Source organism: Podarcis tiliguerta, assembly GCF_965153285.1.
Source record: "Podarcis tiliguerta genome assembly, chromosome: 16".
Taxonomy (NCBI): domain Eukaryota; kingdom Metazoa; phylum Chordata; class Lepidosauria; order Squamata; family Lacertidae; genus Podarcis; species Podarcis tiliguerta.
The window spans coordinates 10,791,787-10,812,970 of record NC_139549.1 but is presented as its reverse complement, the minus strand read 5'-3'; the positions used below and the strand labels follow the sequence as shown (position 1 = coordinate 10,812,970).

Here is a 21,184-nt window from a genome sequence, read left to right as displayed (position 1 = left end):
GGTTTGAAGTGTTCATCCTGCTCTATATGGGGCTGGCACCTTGAAAGCATATCTCAAAAGTAGCAGTAGCATAATAGCATTATTAAGGCCAACTAGAAAACCACAGAATGATGAACAAGCTCTTGAATTCCCCACAGCTCTTAATCCAGTTGTGGTGGGGAACTCAAAAGCTTACTTGCTGCTTCATAATACTTTTAGTTGGCCCTGAGAAATGCACTGCCCTGTTGCTATTTTTGGATCTGTTTTCTTTCTCTCTACCTCTCCCCCCCTCCCAACATTAGAACTACATGTCTACCTGCAGTTTTCATGTGCTATTAGTTCAAATAACTATATTTCCAGTTTCAGCAATTGATCCTGAGAGCTGAGGACACAGCACTGGCCAGATAGAGAATGGAGGAAAGAGTGGCTTGATCGGGGCATATGTGTACCGTATTTTTCGCTCTATAAGATGCACCAGACCACAAGACGCAGCTAGTTTTTGGAGGAGGAAAACAAGAAAAAATATATTCTGAATCTCAGAAGCCAGAACAGCATGAGGGATCGCTGCGCAATGAAAGCAGCAATCCCTCTTGCTGTTCTGGCTTCTGGGATAGCTGCGCAGCCTGCATTCGCTCCATAAGACGCACACACATTTCCCCTTAATTTTTAGGAGGGGAAAAGTGAGTCTTATAGAGCAAAAAATACGGTATATACCAACTTTCCTCCGAGGAGCTCAAGATGGCATGCATAGTTCTCTGCTCTATTTTCTCCTCACAGCAACCCTGTGAGGTAGGTTATGCTGAGAGTGAGTGACTGGTCCAAGGTCACCCTGCGAGCTTCACGGCTGGTTAGGGATTCAAAACTTGGTCTTGCAATAATAGCTGTTAACAGTATTATGCAGCCAAGTTTGTAACTAAGGGGGAAAAAAAGTTTGGCAAGCCAGACTGATAGCTGCCGAAATAAAGGCATAGAAGCACATTGTTGTGGTATAGAGCTGGCATAGTACAATGACCAAGAAACTGAAATATAAATTGGCATGTCCTCACCTCTCACCTCTGACATGAGCTCACTAAGTGTCATTAGGCAAGCCACTGTCTCTCAACCTCTTACAGTACTCCCAGTTTGACACTATGAAAGTAATAATATTGACTTAACTTGCTGTATCCTTGCAGCTCTGTAAGGTAACACATGTGAAGCTCTTTGAACACTCAGAATCATAGCATTGTAGAGTTGGGAGGAACCCTGAGGGCCATCTAGTCCAGACAGATGGCCATCCAACCTCCGCTTACAAACCTCTAAGGAAGGAGAATCCACTACCTCCCAAGTGAGTTTGTTTCACTGTCGAACAGCTCTTACTTGTCAGAAAGAACTTCCTGGTGTTTACCTGGAATCTCCTTTCTTGTAACTTGAATCCATTCGTTCAGGTCCTAGCCTCCAGAGCAGGAGTACCAATATTAAATGCTATTTGTTCCACAAAGCACACAAAACTTCTGAGGGAACAACCCTAAATTCATCTATTTACGGAACTGCCTCTTCTGGTATGCCCTGCAAAGGACCTTAAGGTCCATGAATAACCATAGTTTAGAGGTCCCAGGCCCTAAGGAAGTCAGACTATCCTCCACCAGGGCTAGGGCCTTTTCAGTGATGGCTCCGACCTGATGGAATGCTCAGTCCCATGAGACTAGGGCCCTTCAGGATTTAACCTCCTTCCGTCGAGCCTGTAAGACAGAGCTGTTCTGCCTGGCCTTTAATTTGAATTCAGCCTGATCTTTTATTTCCCTTCCCTTCTCTTCCCTCCCCCTCCCCTTTTATGAAGATTACCCACTCTGAGACCCCACAGCTAATTCTCCCCTGGCCTCCTTGCTGGCCCAAGTACGACTAATTCAGCCAGCTAGCCCTGGTGATTATCTAATGCTTATTAGATGGACTTCCCCTAAATTGATTTCTGAACTTTGAATTTTGTTGTTAGTCGCCCTGAGCCCAGTTTTTGATCCTGGAAGGGCGGGGTATAAATAAAAAATTATTATTATTATTATCTATTACCAAATGTGCCTTGTATGTGTCAAATAAGAATACATTCCAGGTGTTCCAAGTAATGCACCCCACTCCACCTCACATGCTAATCATAAATATTAAGAAATGTGTTCAGAAGGAAGCAGTGGGCAGGAGTTTGGAGCTGGAGAGGGGATTATTGGAGAAGAAGCAGTGACTGTGTCTTGTGACTTGGTTTTTGATGTGTAGCTCTAAGGCAGGCATAGGCAAACTCGGCCCTCCAGATGTTTTGGGACTACAACTCCCATCATCCCTAGCTAGCAGGACCAGTGGTCAGGGATGATGGGAACTGTAGTCTCAAAACATCTGGAGGGCCGAGTCTGCCTGTGCCTGCTCTAAGACTTGAGGTACTGTGGCCATCCCTGTTGCGTTGGAAATCACAGGGTTTCTGCCTCAGCTCACCTGGTGAAAAGTGATACTATAGGAGGAGACCACTAGAGGGCATCTCAGGGACTTGTGCATCAGAACTCAGTCTGGATGAATGAAGGAGGAGGAGTGCCCTAGGCATTTAACAACAAACACTTAAATACCACTATAGAAACACTTAGATAACAGTATTGCAATTACAGCTGTAACAGGTATTATGCAGCGCTCTTTGTAAGTTTGGCAAACTAGATTGACAGCTGCCTATTTAGGTGGAAGCTTTAGGTGGAAGAGAGGAAAGTCATAATTAGTGAGAATTTTCGTCAGATGTAAAAATACATGAGATACAAATAGTTAACTGGGAAATGAGGCATTTATAGGCCATGTGGAAGCTCTTAACATTGGATGTCTTTATCACATTTCTGCCTGTATCTTTCCCACTTCAAACATATCTCTGCAGCCACAAGGACAAGAAACTTGTTCTTCTTTTCTAAGCACCATTTAACATTATATACTTGTCCTCCTATGCAATGGATCGGAGCCTGCTGTCCGTTCACCAGTTCAGTGAGCTCTTCTGAAAAAGTATTTTCCCTTTTATGTGGAAGTGGCTGCTCTGTATGTACATATTAAAATATTTATTTCCTGCTTTTCTGCCCCATAATGGGACCTCCCAAGGTGATTTTCAAAAGAATGAATGTTTCAAACGTAACAACAAGAACTTACGAAACAAACTATGCATGTGTCAGAGCTGGCTCCAGGTCCCAGCTCACAGAGGACCAACGCTCACCGGTAGTAATGTACAAAAGTCTTTATTGAAGTACAGTTTCCATTTTCAATCCGCAGCGCCCCAGCTCTACGTCTAGGGTTAGATCGGCGAAGCTCCATCTGAATCTCCGCCCCCTGTACACCAGTTTAAGATTCTAGCCTTACTCCACCTCTTCCGTCTCTCCTTTCTCCTCTGGGTCCTGCTACCCCCCGGGGTCCCTTCCTTCCTGGATTCTTCTGACGCTGATGTTGACCCCCCTGACTCCTCCCGCTCTTTTCGGCGGGCTTTGGGACCTGGCTCCCTATCCGGGCTGCCAACTGCGCCGCCCTCCTGTACATTTGAACTTGGCGCGCGCGCCCAGCCTTCAACCTTCCTCTCGACCGTTTCCTCGCTCCCCGATGGAGGCGTGGCCAATCCTGCCTCATGTCCTCCCTCTGTCAGTGCGCCGCCTGATCCCGATGCCTGGGACTCCTCCCCCCTACTGCACTCTGGTGTGGACGCTGGTCCTGATTTCCAACTGCTGCTCTCTGAGTCCCCTATGGCCCCTTCTTCCTGGGGTGTCCCCCTAGGCACCCCCCTTGCCCTGACCATGGGAGCCCCTTTCTGTGAATCTTCCGATTCGCTGGAAAGACTCAGAGACCTCGGACCGCTGTCATCGCTAACATTTCCTTCGGACTCCTCCCCCTCGCTCTCTATTTCCTCCCTTTCCTGTGCCTCTGCTCCTGAACCCCTGACAGCATGCCTCTTGGAAATGTATGGAAGAAAGATGCCATATAAATTCAGTTTATAATACTTATTGCTGTACAGATCTCACCCCTCTTCCCATATTAACAGAACAACCTGCATTTGTTGGACCCCATGATAACATCATGGCATGTGTGTGGCTCCAGATTGAGCTCATGGGTTGTTTGTAAATAGGCACTTACCTGGTCACCTGTAATGAATAAGAACTACCTCCAGGCGACCATCCTGGGAAGCTTTACACTAGTGAATTGGGGGGGGGTGTGTATTGTAAATGGCTACAATAAATATGTATAGATGGGCTGTTAACTTTGTGCGCTTCCTTGCAAGGCTCTGTGTGTTCCCTTCTTCCATTTCTGTTTGAAAGCAAACAGCACAGAATCTGTATTCCTGTGGCTCTTGAATAGTCTATATTCTGACTGTCATCCCTTCCCTTTCTCCCACAGTGAGAAGATGATGGCTGCAGGTTTCTGGAAGGATCTGTCCATGGACCACACAACCGATCTGCTTTAAAGTAATAGTAATTATTTGCAACTGCACGTACTGTAATGGACCCTCAGAATACTGCTATGTTAGGGCTGGGCTCTGGTTCTGAAGGGTTTTCTGGGAAAAGCCCCTCTGCAGTTGCCACAGGCGCGGCAGGAGGCAGGAGGGAGGCGGAGCTCGATGGTAGTGCTAAGGAGGAGGAAGAGAAGAAGAAGAGGAGCTCGGAGGGGAGCAGCGGTGATGAAGTTGGCAAGGATGAGAGTCTGTCGGATGCCCAGCAACAGTTTTCTGTGAAGGAAACAAACTTTTCAGAGGGGAATTTGAAACTGAAAATTGGCCTGCAAGCCAAGAGAACTAAGAAACCCCCTAAGAACCTGGAAAACTATGTCTGCCGGCCTGCAATAAAGACCACTATTAAGCAGCCCAGGAGGGTGCAAAAGGTTGGGAAGATGATGGAGGAGAAGAGCGACCCTGGCCCTGCGAAGCAAGTGAGTCATGTTTGCAATTCTCAGATCTGGGAAAGGAGTGGGTGGGGGAAAACAGAACAAAAATGGTTACAGGTGCTGGATGCCGGTAGCTCCGCAGGCACCAATTATGCAAACAGAATTTGAAATCAAGGGCAGAATTTAACATCTGGAAAAACCTTCCAATTTCCCCCCTTATCTTTCTTTTTTAAGAGATGCGGAAGAAGAAAGAGAGCTCTAATGGAGCCTTCAATCTTGGGTCACCTTTAAATCTCAGCCTGTTGCGTGGGACCCATTTTCTTTTTTGGGATGATGATGATTAGTGCAACGCCACACACCTTGCAACCAAGCACACAATGTAGCCTATTCTACCTGCTACGGTAGAATGCTTATTTGAAGCCTAGTTTGCAGGGGCTGGGGAAAAGACCCTGTGGATTCCAGGGAATGCCTCTAGGGATCCTGGTGTGCCTGTAGGCACCACAGTGGAGGCCCTTGCCCTAATGAGTTTAGATCATAGCTTTTGCTAACTCCTTGTATTTGCTGTGGCTATGTTAGTTTGGTAGTGACAGGAGTAGTAGCTGAAGCCAGCATTCCATTTTTCAAAATGAGTGCAAAAGTTTGGGGAAACTAGGGCAGCCTGGCGAAATCTGCCATGTCTTCCCCAGCTTTTTGGCACTTTAGAAGTAATTTTGGTTAAATTGCTTTCTGTCAGTCGTCGTCCTAGCTGATGTTTTTCCATGTGGGCCATTTGTTGCCAGCAGCTCCTTCTTCAGATTCTTCTACTGGACGTAGCAGAGTAAAGCCGCAACCTAGTCATTGTAGAAAGTCATTCTGGCATCTGTTTGGCTATTGTGAGCCTTTGGATTGATTTTACATTTTTATAAGAGGGCAAAATTCTTGGTTTCTCAGTTCTTACGTTGTGGAGTAATTCTTTTATTTCCCCAGGGGTTGATTTGAGTGTTGGCCTTATAAGGGTAGTGCAAGATTAGGAATTGTGGGGAAAGCACAACTCTTGCACTTGTCCCTTGCTGGCTTTGTCTGTTCTTTCCCTCTCATTTGTTGAGATTTATGTAGTAAAATTTCTATTCTTGTACTCTGTGAGGCATCATGAGTGCTAATGATTGGGGCTGCAGAGTTCAGCCCATTTAATCCAGCCTCCCCCAATTTATGTAGTCCTCATCATTCCTGACATGCTGATTAGAGCCAGTGGGAACTGAAAACATCTGGAAGGCACTGCATTGAGAAAGGCTGACTTAAAGTTTTGATTGACTCAGAAGGTGTCCCTAATTAATCAAGGAGGAATTCTTTTAAAAAGGGTACAGATGTTAAGGGTCATCTTAAGAAGTGTTAGTCCCCTGTTTCTTGTGCATAGGAGGGAATACCTCTTTTATGATGAAACATGTGTCCATCACCTGAAAATAAAATGGATATTTTTCTTTACATCTATTGCGCATGGCTATGGAAACATAGCTGATCAATCAAAATTCATAGGATTGATCAAATGAGATCTTTAATTGGGCAACTGTTCTAAGAATAATGATTATAATTACCATATGGGGGATTTAGCATAATAATAAAAGACAATCAATATAAGAACAAACAAAATGCAAATTGAAAGAGAAGACTGAGATCTAAAAGGCCTGAGAAAGGAAAAGTTTTTATACTGATTTCTAATGGATTGGTTTGTGATTGCAACTTGCAGGCAGGTTGCTGTGAATATAAGTGATCATTTAGGAACCTGGAACCTAAATTGTTAATTACACACAGCTGCAAAGATCGGTGGAACTCCTTTTGCTTCAGCTAGGTTGGAATTCTCTTCCAGATTTATAATCCCTGCACACACTTTTATACTGATCCTTTAAATCAAAGTTGGGGAAACCTCTGGCGCTCCAGAGGTTGTTGGACTCCTTCAGCCCTGGATTGGGGAAGGCTGATCTAGATGTTGTAAGACTATATTTTCCATCAGTCCCTAGCCAGCTTGGCCCAATGGTCAGGGATAATAGGGGTCTTAGTTCAGTGACATCTGGAGTGCTCTCAGTTGAGGAAGGCGGCATTTTAACTCTACCAGGTAGATAACTATTCCCAGCATAAATTGGGAAGTGTGAGGTCAGACCTGCCCTGCCATGAAGATGGGTGAAGCAGGTGCCCCAAGGCTGTGCATTTTGGGTGTCATGAAAAGACAGCAACTATCAAGTTGTTAGTGTTATTTATCCCTGGGGGCATAGCTGTCTGGTTTTTTGCCTCAGGCCCTGAGGTGGAATTTCCTAATGAGACTGGAAGTTGAACCCAGGGTTTGTGTGGTACAAAAGAGTAATTTAAAGGGAATGACATGGGCCCCTTTCAGTTTGTTTGAGATACACGTTCCAGTTCTGGTGAAGCAAGAGGTATGATTATGTCTGATCACTGGAGGGGCCAGAAAAGCTGATGGAAGGAAGTATGTGACCTGCTGTTTCATTGTTGTTGTCCTTAATTGCTTTTGTAATAGTTACTCAAATACTGCATGAAGTTTTGCTCCTGGAATTGTTTTTTTAATGGATAACTTTGTCCAGGTGTGTTTGTGCGTGAACAATGATTGAAAGATAAAAGTGCCAAACTGCAGCATTTCAATACATTGCTTTGGGGTTTTTTTCCTGGCTGTGTGTTTAATATTGGAGCTGGCAGAAAATGGCGACAACAAGCCATAATTCTTCTTATTTTTTTTAAAAGTAAGAGTTGATCAGAGTTGATTCAGACTTTGTGAGGGCTCTTTTACATCATGCAGGAAGCCAAGGCTGTTTCAGAGGTTTGGTATCTCCTGAATTGGTGTTGTCAGTCATCATCCGCTCTTGTTAACCACTTATGTGCACAGAGCATCTTGTTGGCAGGCATTTTATATCTCCCTTCTGTGCAGTGGAGATACCATTTATCCTAAGTTGTCAGGAATCCATCATTATTTGGGACTCTCTTCTTCACTAGCCTGCCTGGGTTAATCCAGTAGTTAATTTCTAAACTGGTCATTATTATGGTTCAAGCTTGGCTCTCAGCCACACCCTCTGATCTAGAAACCATGCCCCTCAGTGGGGACAGAAATATACTCTGTATATGCTTAGAAGTGCCCTCTTAGTGAGCCACATGTTACAGGCTGGGCCCAGCTTCAAAAAACTAGGACAGAAGCTGTAAGGCAAGGGCAATAATCTCCAGAGCACTGGCAGTGTGGTTCTTTCAACTATGAGGACTAGAAGCTTGCCTTTTTTAATAATAAAATTGAAAACATTACTCTCAGAATGTCGCCCATATTTGATGTTTGCACAGTGGGAATAGCTCATGTGCCCAGCCCTGTTTGTGCTGTTATTACAGTCCATGCAGGCTGCTTTTTAAATCTGTGTACCAATGCATCTGCCCAAGGCCTTGCAAATAAAAAATAAAAAATCCTTCCTTTGTCTTTGTTTGTAACATGCTCAGCCACTTGGTAGGTATTGGTTTGGGTTGGATTTTTTTTTTTTTTTTTGCGCTTTCCTGGGAAATCAGAATCCAGAAGCTGCTGCAGCAGAGCCGTTTGTTGCTCGAGGCGCAGATGGGCAAACACAGCCACTGGAATATTCTACCTATTTATAGCCAAGCAGCGTTGATACTATTCCGGTCTTGGAGATGATGTGGAGTCACGAAGGTGACAGCAACAAGCTCCACATTGACAGCTGTAGTGTTGATGCAGTTAAGACAATGGAACAAGATGGAACCTTTGCTTCTGTTCTCTCAAAGCTCTCCGTTTTCCCGAGAAACTGCTGAGCACAGGTATCCTTCCGATCCTTGCAGTGTCCTTGGCTATGCAGGTGAATGCTGCAGAAGGCTCTCCGCTGCTGCTGCTGCTGCTGCTGCTGCTGCTGCTTCTAGAAAATCACAAGGCAAATGGTGGTGCCCAAACATGAAAAAGGGACTTCTGTCCTTTAGCTTTTGTAGCTGCTGAGGGAAGAAGAGGGGGAGGAAGGCGTGAGTGGGAATGGTGTTTTATTCACAGCTAAAGCTCTGCCATGACACCTAAACAAAGATGGTTTGAGAGTTGTGTGTGTGTGTGTGTGTGTGTGTGTGTGTGTGTTTGCTTGCATACATGCATTCAAAGAGTCCCAAACTATGGGGGGGGGGGGCGGGAAGATGCCAGGCCGTAATAAACTTGGACTTGTGCACAGAGCTAATCCTAAAAGTGTGTTCTGTAGGATGCTGTAGATTTAAAGGTAGGCAGGGTGAGGCAACCATCTTGGGCAGCAGATGCTAGGTGCCATTAAGAGCAGCTGAGAGTGAGATACACAGGCCTGAGCCCAAGGGGCACGTTCTGCTGGGTAACTCTCCTAAGCAATCCCTCTTCATTTTAATATGGCTTGTGCGACAGAATTTCCCTGTGGTTGGTGTCTTATGATGGCATGAGTCTGGGCCCCAATTCACATTTTCTGCCACCAGTACCAGAAAGCCTTTGGCTAACAGCCCTGTGCAAATTTCATTCCAATCCTGCTATTGACAGTTTAATAATAATAATAATAGTAATAAAAAAAAAATTAGTAGTAGTAGCAGTATTCATCAGTTAAATTACATCAGGACAGGGAAACAGCACTGATTAAATGGAATCATAGACTCCAGTATGTTAGAAGCTCAGAGGGGGCCACAGCTCATTTGCATGCTATTTCCATAGGGCTCCGTAGAGCTTTTCCTTACATATAAGGGAAGGGATTGCCTCCTTTCTCAGCTAATGCAGCTGAATATTGGATCATAATATTTCACACTTTAGAGTGTTAAATGTAAATTGCAAATGCTCCCTTAATCTTTACAGCAACCCTATAAGGCAGGTCAGTTTTGTTAATCCCTATAGTTTGGGACTGAGAATGAGAATATGTGTATGTATTAATGTGTTTTCATCCTGCCCTTTCTCCAAGGCGCTAAGGGCACTCAGTGAGCTGCTTGGCCAAGAAGGGATCTGAATCTGTCTCTCCCCAATAGCAGTCCAATAGTCCGTGCAATACACTGTGTTTTGGGCCACCCAGTGAGATCAAGTTGGAAGTTAGAAGGTTTCTAACTAGTAGAAATATGGGAATTGCCTTGCTGGATTAGACCTAAACACCATCTAATCTGGCAGTGGGTTTTTTACCAGTGTGTGACCAGCCAGGTGCCTCCGGGCAGCAACAACCAGAGCATGGTGGTGATAACCCCTATTTAGGGATTTCACAGCTTTGCTGGCTATGTCACAAGCCATTCTTTGCCACTCCGCCACCTGTCAAGCCCTGGTGATGAAGGGAGTTTTCCAGTTTGGGGCACCACTGTTTGAAGGTGCCCCAACTGCCTTTTGGCAGCAGTATCCAAATCTCCTCCTGCCTACCTTTTCTACTGTGGAGCAGGAAAGGTTTTCAGTTTGCCTTCCACTTCCAAGGGGATTTGGACTCCTTGGCCCACCCAGCTGCCAAGCTTTGCATGCGGACCACCATACAACCACTGGAATGATCCTGGTTCACCACTGCAGCAACACAGAGGGTGGGAAGGGCTAGCCATCCACCAGGGGGCAATACCACTCTCACCATGGTGAGGGTAGTTGTTGACACCTACCCCTCTTCTTTGCCTGTAGCATCTGGCATTCAGCAGAATTCCAGTGAGTTACTGTGGTTAAGAACTGATAGACTTGTCTTTCATTAGCTTCTCTTTGGGAAACACTCCCCCCACACCTGCAGTTAGTTACTGTAACTGAAGGCATTTCAGGTGGGACAGAGGGATATGAAGTAGGGGCCAGACAGATGAAGCACAGAGGGTTTGTATGGAGCAGAAGTGAGGAGCCTTTGTCCCACATGTTGCTGAACCGCAGCTCCCATCATTCCTGGCCATTGGCCATGCTTGTTGGGGCTGATGGGAGTTGCAGTTACCAACACATAGTGAGGGAGGCAAAGGGTCCCCCACGTGTGACATAAATGATCACTGTGAAGGTGTGATGTGGGATTGTTTTCTCTGGTCTTGGCAAGAGTTATGTTCCAGGACTTTGTAGGGCAGAGTAGCTGCCAGCCAGTCCAAGTGAGCCTGAAGCAGGTATGTGGTCCACTCCAAGGGCCATATTCTGGCAGCAGATCAGGAAGTGCTGAGTTCCAGAGTAGCAATCCCTGATGGGAGGCAGGAGCCTAGGCAGGCATTGCCCTAACACCAGTGATGGGTTGCTTGTACTGGGGAGCATGTTCTGAGGATGGTGTTTATAGGGCTTAGTGGACTGGGATTGTCCCTAGGGATCAGCGTGACTTGAGCACCCAGGCAGGCTGGTAACGGCAGCCTTGACATTGCCCTCAAAGTATTGAAGCGCTAGCTATGCTTTCCGTGGAAGCAGAATGCTGATAGCACAGGAGGCAAGACACTGGAGCCAGGCCACTAAAAGCCCCAGTTCCAGAGTGGATTCTGTTTGCTGCCTTAAAGGTGGTCCTTGGCTGAGTGCCTAATGGCATTAGGAACAGGTGGGGCATAGTTTCCAAGGCCTATGCATTGCCCAGGTTGTCTTGGAGAGCTTTCTCCTCCCTCCCTGACCACAACAAGAGGAAGTAAAATATTCAATAGGTGGCCCAGCTTAAGTCTGGAAGAAAAACGAAGCTGGGGGCTGAGAGAACACAGCGGGTAGCACTGCATAAAGGGGGAAAAACCTGTCCAAACAAGCTCTGGAGCCCCGGTCAGGATAGTGTTTTTCCCTTGGGAGTGTGCTGCACTCCGCTGAGCGCATTTACACTGTGCAGAGGCAGGAGCTTGAAGGCTTGTTCCTTTTGCCATGTAAGGGAGCCCCAAGCACCCTTGGTGGCTATTTTGGGAATGAGAATGGGCCCTTGCTTTTGACTCCAGTGCCGTAGGGCAGATTGTGGCTGCCTCCTCAGCTGCCTGTTCCATATGTGCACGCAAAGGAAGCAGAAATCCTTCTCTCTCTGCAAATGTAAGGCTCAACCAAGAATGTACATACTATTGCAGCTGCCGTGGCAAAGCTGGGCTTGGTGCCAGACTCCTCTCCTCTCCTCTCTGCTACAAAATCCCTCCAGCGCCAGCAGCTTTCAAAGTAAACAACAGAGCAGGATCGAGAGGCATCCACCCTCTGTCTGTCTGTCTGTCTGTCTGTCGCAGCAGGGCCTCTAGTAGCAACTGAGCTTGGTTAGGGTTCAAGGCAAGCAGTTGGCAGGATGAGAAGGGAAGCCCAAGCCTGGGAGGAGATCAAAGCCTGCCATGTTCTAAAGGTTGTACGTTAATTGAGGTGGCTTAAGAGCAGCAGCTGTGAGCCCCCCCCCCTTTCCTGGGCAGCATCCCACCTCAGCCCCAAGACTCACTGGTGGCTTTAGGCAAGCTGCTGTGCTCTCTGCCTCCTCACCTGCAAAACAGGATCATAATGCTGGCTTACCTTTACAGCAGCCTTTCTTCAACTTGCTGCCCCCCCCCCGATGTTGTTAGACTCCCAAACCCCCATCAGCTTTAGCCAGCATGGCCCAATAGCTGAGAGGAGTTGAACTTCTTAAAAAAAAACTTGTGGTGCACCAGGTTGAGGGAACCTGCCTTGTCCTGGGCTGTAGTAATATAAAGATTGAGATTCTGTTCTGTGGAACACTCTGAATGGCAGCATTTATTATTTTTTGTGTTTTATATCTTACGTTTCTTCCATGAGGGCAGAGTACCTGGTTCTCCTTGGCAAACTCCTATCCAGGTGCTGAACAGATGCAGACCTGCTTAGCTTCAGCAAGGTTTTAGCACCATATTTATTCAGGCCATAACTTTGGCCACTAGCCTTTTCATACTTTTGGTCAGGGACCTGCTGTTAGCTCCAATCTGCAGTAAGCCTAAGAGGTTTAAATTATTTAATTATTGTGTTTATATCTCACCTTTCCTTCAAGAAACTGAAGGGCAGATTGTTAAAGTTTTTATATGGGCAGGTAAGAGCTCACCTGTTCCTCCAGGCCTTTGGTTTATTTTAATTCCTACCTGCTTGTGGGTTAAAAAAAATGGTTTAAATGCTTTCTGGTCTTCATGCTCTGATTATTTGTTCAGGTTTGCTTGTAATGTAACTATAAACAGTGCTAATAACCGAAACATAGGGCCTGCATTTAAATTTCTTTCTGTAAGTGCCAATGTTTCTCTTGCCTTTTCTTAGAAGTCTTGAATAAGCAAAGCAGGTGGTTCTGATGCTGCTGGTGCAACCCGCTTCAGGCCAGTTGAAAACAGATGCTTGAAACCCCTAAGTGGTCCGAGTTCAGGGTACGTTAAGGACCACCCACTCCCATGCAATACCTTGATCTCCCAGAGGCCCTGTGCTGAGTGTCTCTTGTTATCTGGGACAGGACTTTTCAGCAGTGGAGCTCCCTGGGGTAGTTTGTTTGGTCCCCTCTCTGTTGGTGTTTAGGTAGCAAGCAAAGGCTGCTTTTCAAGGGAGTCTTTATGGAATTCCTGAGCATGAGGGAATGCTCTGCCAATTCCTGCTTCTGCCTAGCTGTGCTGGTTTGTTTTATTGGCTTAATTAGCGACATGGAGGTTTTTCAAGTGCTTTTGTTTTTTTCTGTGGAAAATCTTCCATTTCGTAACAATGACTTGAAGCTGATTGCAAATAAATATAAGGCAGGCTTGGCAATTTCAAAGCTTTTAGCTTTATTAAATGCATGTAAAATAAGCATGCTGAATTTTCTGGAAGTCTTTCCAATTCAGAATTTGCTGGAAAACCCACATCATTGGGAGTTTTGTCAACTTTCTTGGACATTATTTTACGGGAAGGAACTTTACTCCTTTCATGTTCTTGCCCCACCCTGTTAACACTAAGCCTCCCTGCCAGGTGCTTAAAATTACCCCACAATGGATGCTTCCACTGTATGTTTCATCAACATAATTACTTGCCCTTTATTTATTACATTAGCACCATTCCCAAGGTGTCAGATCAGCCTACATTTTGCTTTCCCATTTTGTCCTTGACCCCGCTCTGTGCAGAAGGTAGGCAGAGCTAACAGGGAGCGTGATTTGGCAAAGAGCTTCTTATGGCCCAGTGTGGGATTTGAGCCCAGGTCTTCACACCTTGGGCCAAAGTAACACCTTGCGGTGCTCCACTTACTGCAAGCACCTATTAAGCTGCGGGCCATTTAGATCATTCATGCAACAGAATCAGGGGTGTGGCAGAGTGCCGGGACCCATAGATTCAACCCTATTTCACACACAATAATATTTCTGTTTGTCCGAGCTTTTTGCTGAACCTGACAACCATTTTCATATTTGATTCATCTCCATTGACTTTGGTTCCTGGATCTGCTTTTCTTTAGGTTTTTTTAGCCAGTTTTATTATTTGTTGTAAGCCATCTTAGAAGACCTAACCATAAAAGAATGGTGGTGTATACAATAAATAACAAGCAAGTAGTCTTGCTTTCCTGGGCCTCCCATTTTTCACTTTGACCTGGCAAGGAACTTGTGTCCCTTTTAATGGCCACTGTTTCATTAGCCAGCGCTTGCTGGCCTGTCTGCTTAACCTCTTAGTTGCCTATAAACATATGCGGCTATTAACCTGCTGCTGCTCTACCAGCACATCCAGCCTAACTACAGAACCATGCACCCTGTGGTCTCTTACACTTGCTTTCATATACTAAATCATGTCTCCAGTCAGCCGACGAGCTCCTTGGCAGAGCAGGGGCTGTTTCTCTGTGTGTTCTGGAAATCCCCCAGTGTGCTTGAGGTGCTGTGAATGAAATATTAATTACTGAAATGTATGAATGAAAGAATTCCTTTGAGTCAATAAATTGTATGGTCCTAGTAATAAGGGATGGGCATGTTCTCAAATAGTGAGAGAAATGTGAAAAGTGGGTGGGGTGAGTAATGCAATATTAAACCAGCATTGGAAAGGTCCCAAGTACTTGGTTTTCCAAACTTCTCAAAGCTCTGGTTGGCAGTTAGTGTGAGTGTGGGCAAAGGCTCTAACCCCTGTCTCCTACCCCAAAGTCCCCAGCCAAGAAGTCTGTTGAGCAAGAATGGGGAAGCCATGGCCTTATGAAGGTTGATAGACTGCTTCTCTCATCATCACTGGCTGCCAGCCATGCTGGGTGGAGCAGAGGGAAGTCCAACAAATTTTGGAGGGCCATGCCTTCCCCACTCCTGCTGAAGATAACTTCTCCCTCTCTAGCCCCCTTTCCCTCCCTAAGATTGGCAGCTCGGTTGGAGGGGCCTCTAGTTGATGATTCCTGTTCTAAAATATCTGTAACACATAGTAACTGCAGTATTGTCTCAGCTCTGTACGGGCCATGGTACTTCAAATTTCTGTCCCTCTTTCTAAGAATTTAAATCCTCTCTCCCAGCTGTGCCTGTGAGAAACCACTTAGATCCCTCAGGTTTTTGTTTGTTTTTTAAGATACTAGATGTTTGACTTGTGCATGTAGAAACCAAATTCCACTTTTCGTTGTTGGTACGATCTGTTCCCCCCCCCCCCATTCCCCCCATATTTGCCCCATCAATGCCTCTTGGCCCCCTGGTGTCCAGCCCTGCAGTACTTCACAAACAGAAATGACCCACTAACCAAATAGCAAAGGCCTGTGTCTGCGTTGCCAGTTGGGAAAATAACAACACCTGATCTTTCTCCTGGCTCACACAGCATTGGTACCTCAGAAATATTTCCCCTAGGCCTGCCAGTGCAAACCAATATGATACAAGGAATGCATCCTTCGTTGCTGATGCCTGGGTGCTTAAAGCTTTTCTCATTCTTTTTCTTTAAATGCATAGGACCCGTCAAAGCTGTACAAGAAGAGTGGAGAAGCCACAGCGCCGACTGACAGCTCTGCAGCCGAGGGCAGGCCGAGGGAGAGCAGCCCTCTTTCAAAGAAACTTTCGCCGCTGCGCTCCGAAGTGACCGATTATGGGAAGTCAGCACTTTCCACTCCGGCCAGTAGTCGCGACCCAGACTCAAAGGACAGAGCTCAGATTAATGGAGCACCAACGGTGACAGAAAAACTGGCTCAGCTTATTGCAACTTGCCCTCCGTCAAAGTCTTCCAAAACGAAGCAAAAGAAGCCCTTCATGGGAATTGCTTCTGGATTTGCTAAAGACTCCGGAAAGAAGCTGCCAGTGGTTGGGGCTGTGACTGTGCCGGCGAGCAAGGACTTTGTAAAGAAACAGCTTGGAAGCGGCACTATGGGCGTTGCTTTGAGTAACAAGGACTTTGCAAGGAAGCCACCGGGGGTTAGTAGTGGTGCTGGACTAGTCAGCAAGGACTCTGGGAGCAAAAAGCAGCCAGGGACTTGCCCCAGCATGCCTGGGCTAGTTAGCAAGGACTGTGGGAAGAAGCTACCGATCCTTGGCTCCCCAATGGGATTGGTCAGCAAGGAAATCGGAAGGAAACCACTGTTGTCTGGCATGCCAGTTGGGCTAGTCAGCAAGGATTCTGGGAAAAGGCTTCTGGGGACTAACAGTCCGGTTGGATTACTTCCCAAGGATTCTGGGAAAAAGATGCTGGGGACTGTTAGTCCACCTGGATTGGTTAACAAAGACCCTGGGAAGAAGCTACCAGGACCAGGCGGTCCAATTGTATTTTTTAATAAGGATGCTGGGAGGAAACATCCAGGGTCAGATGGGCCGATCGGATTGGTCAGCAGGGACTCTGGAAAGAAGCTGCCAGGGCTTGGTGCTTCAAGCGGATTGGTGAATAAAGACGCTGGAAAGAAGCCTCTGGGGGCTAGCAGCCCAATTGGATTGATTACTAAAGAGTCTGGAAAGAAGCCACCGGGGGTTGGCATTCCAGCGGCCTTGGCTGCTAAGGACTCTGGGAAGAAAATGGCAGGGGCCAGCAGCAGTCTGTGTGGGCTGGCCAATAAGGACTCGGGGGCTTTGAAGGCAGATGCTGCTCACCCTTCCGTGGAACCCTTCAAACGGTGTTCTGCGAATGTCATAAGCCACGAAAGTCCTTTGCCGCCAGGCCTCTTGAAAGACAGTATGGGCAGTAAGCCTTTTGAGAAGCATGTTGCAAGGCAGAGTAAAGAAAGCATCCCGGAAAAGGTAACGGTTCAAAAAGATGCGTCAGGCGGAGGCAAGGAAGGGGCCTGCAGTCAGCAGGACAGCTCCTCGTCCAGTGAAAGGGGCACGTTTGAAGCACCCAAGCATGATAAACAACTGCCCGTGTATTGCACTTCCCCCGAATTCAGGACTTCAGGAGGCGCTTCTGATGTATCTACAGCCAAATCTCCATTCAGTGCTGTTGGGGAGGGGGGCCTCCCCTCCCCCTCCCCAGCCGCCTCTGTCACTGCTTTAACACGTAGCCCCACAGCAACCTTGGCTCAGTTAGCTTCCAACCCTCTGCATTTAAATAGCACGCCTGAGCTCTTAGAAGGAATTTCCGAGCAGATTAGCAAGACCCCGTTTGCCTCTGACAGCACGCGTTCAAGTATGAACCGGGTGCCGAATCCTGGCTCACACGCTGCTGGCAAAGGGGTCGGCAGGGAATTAAACGGTTCCAAAGCTGTGCATGCCGATGACCCCAAACCGAGCCCCACCTTAGGCAGGAAGCCCAGCCTGGCAACTGACTCTAACACCCGTGCCACTGTTGCCCCTTCGGTGGTTAGCTTCTCCAGTTTGTTCAACAATAAGCCCTTTCTCAAGATTGGTGCCATGACTGCATCAGGTAAACCCTGCCAGGGGGTGGAAACTCTGAGCAGTAGTGGTGGAGGCCCGCAAGCAACACCTCTGAAGAAAAGGAAAGGAAGGAAGCCGCGCTGGACTAAGGTAGTCTCCAGGAGCACTTGCCGGCCTCCCAAAGGCCTAGAATTGGGGAGGCCTGAGCTTTTCAAGAACATTTCTTGCAGCGTGCTGTCAAACAGTAGCCTAGATCAGGCCAAGCTCTTCAAAAGCGCAGGCCCGCCTTCCTTTGCCCAGCACGAGTTTGTCAAGCGCCAGTTGCCAAAGCTCAGCAAGTCCAGTAGCATACAGTCCCTCTCTCTGCTCAGCAGCGTCGAGAAGGAGCCGAGCAAATTTTACAGTCCCCACATGCAGGCTTCCGTTGGGTGCATCTCGGACGACCTGCTGCCTGAAATGTACAAGTCCAAAAGGGGCAGGTCGAAATCCAAAGAGATGCCCCACCTGGAGGGGCCCCCGAAGCGGACCCTGAAGATCCCTGCCTCTAAAGTGTTTTCAGTGCAGTCGAAGGAAGAGCAAGAACCTCCAGTGCTGCACCCGGAGGTGGAGATCCCGTCTTTTCAGCAGAGCCTCACAGAGCAGGCTTTCCCGAAGAAGAGGGGCCGTCCGAAGAGGCAGATCAGATCAGGGGTCAAGATGAAACCCCCTGTCCTCTCCGTGGCGCCCTTTGTCACTGCGGACAGTTCCAGCAAGCTGGATTGTGAAAGCGACCAGCGGCAGAGCGAGGATTTCTTTGAAGTGGCAAGCCCATTAGGAGGCCCCGAGGAGCCTGGGAAGACGAGCGCCTGCAACATGACTGACCTTGAGGTAGAGCCGGACCGCAAGGAGAGCAAGCGCAGCAACGGGCAGCTGATGAAAACCATCATCAGGAAAATCAACAAGATGAAGACGCTGAAGCGGAAGAAGCTCTTGAATCAAATCCTCTCGTCTTCTGCGACAGAACCAAATAAAGGGAACGTGCAATCCAAGCTCCACACGACAGTGTCGACCCTCGCCGCCACGTTTGGCTCGAAACTAGGCCAGCAGATCAACGTCAGCAAGAAAGGAACAATCTACATAGGAAAGAGGCGAGGCAGGAAGCCGAAAGCTGTCCTGAATGGCATCTTGGCCGCTAATGCTGACAGCTTGACTCTTCTTGAAAAGTCTGCCCAGCAGGCGACGGGGACGGCGCTCGGACAAGCAGTGGCTCCTTTGCTCCCTTCAGCCACAAATAACCCTGAGATTCTCCCTTCACCCGTTTGTTCTCAGTCATCGGGGGTGAGCGGAGGGCAGAGCCCCGTCAGCAGCGACATGGGCTTTGTGGAGCCCAACTCGGTGCCCTATCTGCACCTGCACTCCAGGCAGGGAAGCGTGGTTCAGACCCTGGCAATGCGGAAGGCCTCGAGGGCCCGGAGGAGGCTCTCCCCGCCGACTCTTCTCCCCAATTCCCCATCCCACATGAGCGAACTCGGCTCGCTGAAGGAAGCCACTCCGTCGCCCATCAGCGAGTCCCACAGCGACGAGACGATTCCCAGCGACAGCGGGATCGGGACCGACAACAACAGCACCTCCGACAGGGCGGAGAAGTTCTGCGGCCCGAAGAAGCGGCGGCACTCCTTCGACCACATCTCCCTCGTCCCCCCCGAGACCTCGACGGTCCTGAGCAGCCTCAAAGAGAAACACAAGCACAAGTGCAAGCGCCGCAGCCACGACTACCTGGCCTACGACAAGATGAAGAGGCAGAAGCGGAAGAGGAAGAAGAAGTACCCGCAGCTGCGGGGCAGGCAGGACCCCGATTTCCTGGCGGAGCTAGAGGAGCTGATCAGCCGCTTGAGCGAAATCCGGATCACCCACCGGAGCCACCATTTCATCCCCCGGGACTTGCTGCCCACGATTTTCCGCATCAACTTCAACAGCTTCTACTCCCACCCCACCTTCCCTCTGGATCCTTTGCACTACATCCGAAAGCCCGACCTGAAGAAGAAGAGAGGCCGGCCTCCCAAAATGCGCGAGGCCATGGCGGAAATGCCCTTTATGCACAGCCTCAGCTTCCCCCTCTCTGGCACTGGGTTCTACCCCTCTTACGGCATGCCTTACTCTCCTTCTCCCCTTGCGGCCGCTCCCATCGGCCTGGGCTATTACGGGCGGTACCCGCCGACCCTCTACCCGCCTCCGCCTTCCCCTTCGTTCACCACCCCGCTGCCGCCTCCGTCATACATGCACACCGGCCACTTGCTCCTCAACCCCGCCAAGTACCACAAGAAGAAGCATAAGCTGCTTCGCCAGGAGGCCTTCCTCACCGCCAGCCGGGCGCCCCTCCTCTCCATGAGCACCTACCACCCCAGCGTCCCACCGGAGATGGCCTACGGCTGGATGCTGGAGCACAAGCACCGCCACCGCCACAAGCACCGCGAACACCGCTCCTCCTCAGAGCAGCCGCAGGTCTCCCTTGACACCTTGGCGCCCAGCGGCCCTTCCCGAACCGTCCTGGAGTCCCTGAAGCGCTACCGGTTTGGGAAGGAGGCCGTTGGCGAGAGGTACAAGCATAAGGAGAAGCACCGTTGCCACATGGCCTGCCCACACCTGTCCCCTTCGAAAGGCCTGCTTGGCAGGGAAGAGCAGTGGGTCCGGAGGGAGCCGGCAGAGCCCAACTCCTCCCTGGCTCTGGGGCTACAGACGCCGCTGCAGATAGACTGCTCAGACACTCCGCCCAACCTGCCTCTGGGGAGGTTCACTCCCAGCTCCGAGCCGGTCAGCAGCGACGAGCACACAAACCTTTTTACCAGTGCAATAGGCAGCTGCCGGGTCTCCAGCTCTGCTGCCACCGGCGGGCGCAAAAAACTGCCTGATGGCTCCGGACTCTTTGGCCCCCAGGAAGCCTCGCTCAGCCGGCCTCTCCGGAAGGAGACATTGCCCCCTATGGAGAAGGCAGGGCCAACCTTGTCAGGTAAGAGACCTCTTCTCTTGTATGTGTGTCAGCGCAATCTTTTAATAGCACCTGGAGTTAGCAAGGCTGAGCCTGCCACCACTTCATCATGTCAGGCAGGCGGAAAAAGAAGGTTCTGGGATTATGAGCAGTTGTATGCAAATCTGGACCTGCCTGCGGGTAGGGATGTTTTCCAGCCCGTGTTCCCAGAGATCTGGAGCTTGAAGTACCATCAAGCACAGGGGGCTGACCTGCTGACCAGGTGTGTCCAGGTTCAGAGCAGCCTAGTCGATCCAGAGGTTTCATGCCCTCTGCCAAATGAACATAAGAAACTGCTGTATACCAGATCAGACCACTGGTCCATCTAAAAAGAGGGGAGGAAACTCACCATGTTTGTTGTGAGTTTAACACAGTGGGGTTTTTTTGAGGGGGAAGGGAAAGAGATCTTTACTCGAGCACATTTTTAGCAACAAAATATTGCAGTAACTCCTGTCCCTGGTCATCGTTTCATCTTCTTTTTTTCTTTTTTGCCTGCCTATGATGCTACCCCAGTTTTGTGTTTGGTCATTGTTGGTTCATCTAGCCCATTACTCTTGACTTACAGTGAGCCACACTTATTGGTCCACTATTGTCCACACCAATAGGCAATGACTTTCCAGGGCTTCAGACAGGAAATCTTCCCCAGCCCTACCTGGAGATGCCAGAGATTGAAGCCTGGTCTTTCTGCATGCAAAGCAGCTGCACTGATTGGCAGTGGCTCTCCAAGGCTTTTGCTGCATTTATGCTTTAACGATATTGTTTTAGATTGCTTAGATGTTT

The 21,184-nt window shown here is 48.5% G+C and overlaps 1 protein-coding gene across 2 annotated transcripts in view; it reads left to right on the top strand.

The window, feature by feature from the left end:
* The window catches only part of ASH1L (ASH1 like histone lysine methyltransferase), a 77,492-nt gene that overhangs the window by 6,370 nt on the left and 49,938 nt on the right, over nt 1-21,184 (top strand). For both annotated transcript variants that reach the window (XM_083418460.1, XM_083418459.1), the window contains exons 2-3: nt 4,348-4,875; nt 15,559-20,386. In XM_083418460.1, the coding sequence (XP_083274586.1) occupies nt 4,450-4,875; nt 15,559-20,386 (5,254 nt within the window). In that variant the 5' untranslated portion in view covers nt 4,348-4,449. The remainder of the gene's footprint in view (nt 1-4,347; nt 4,876-15,558; nt 20,387-21,184) is intronic.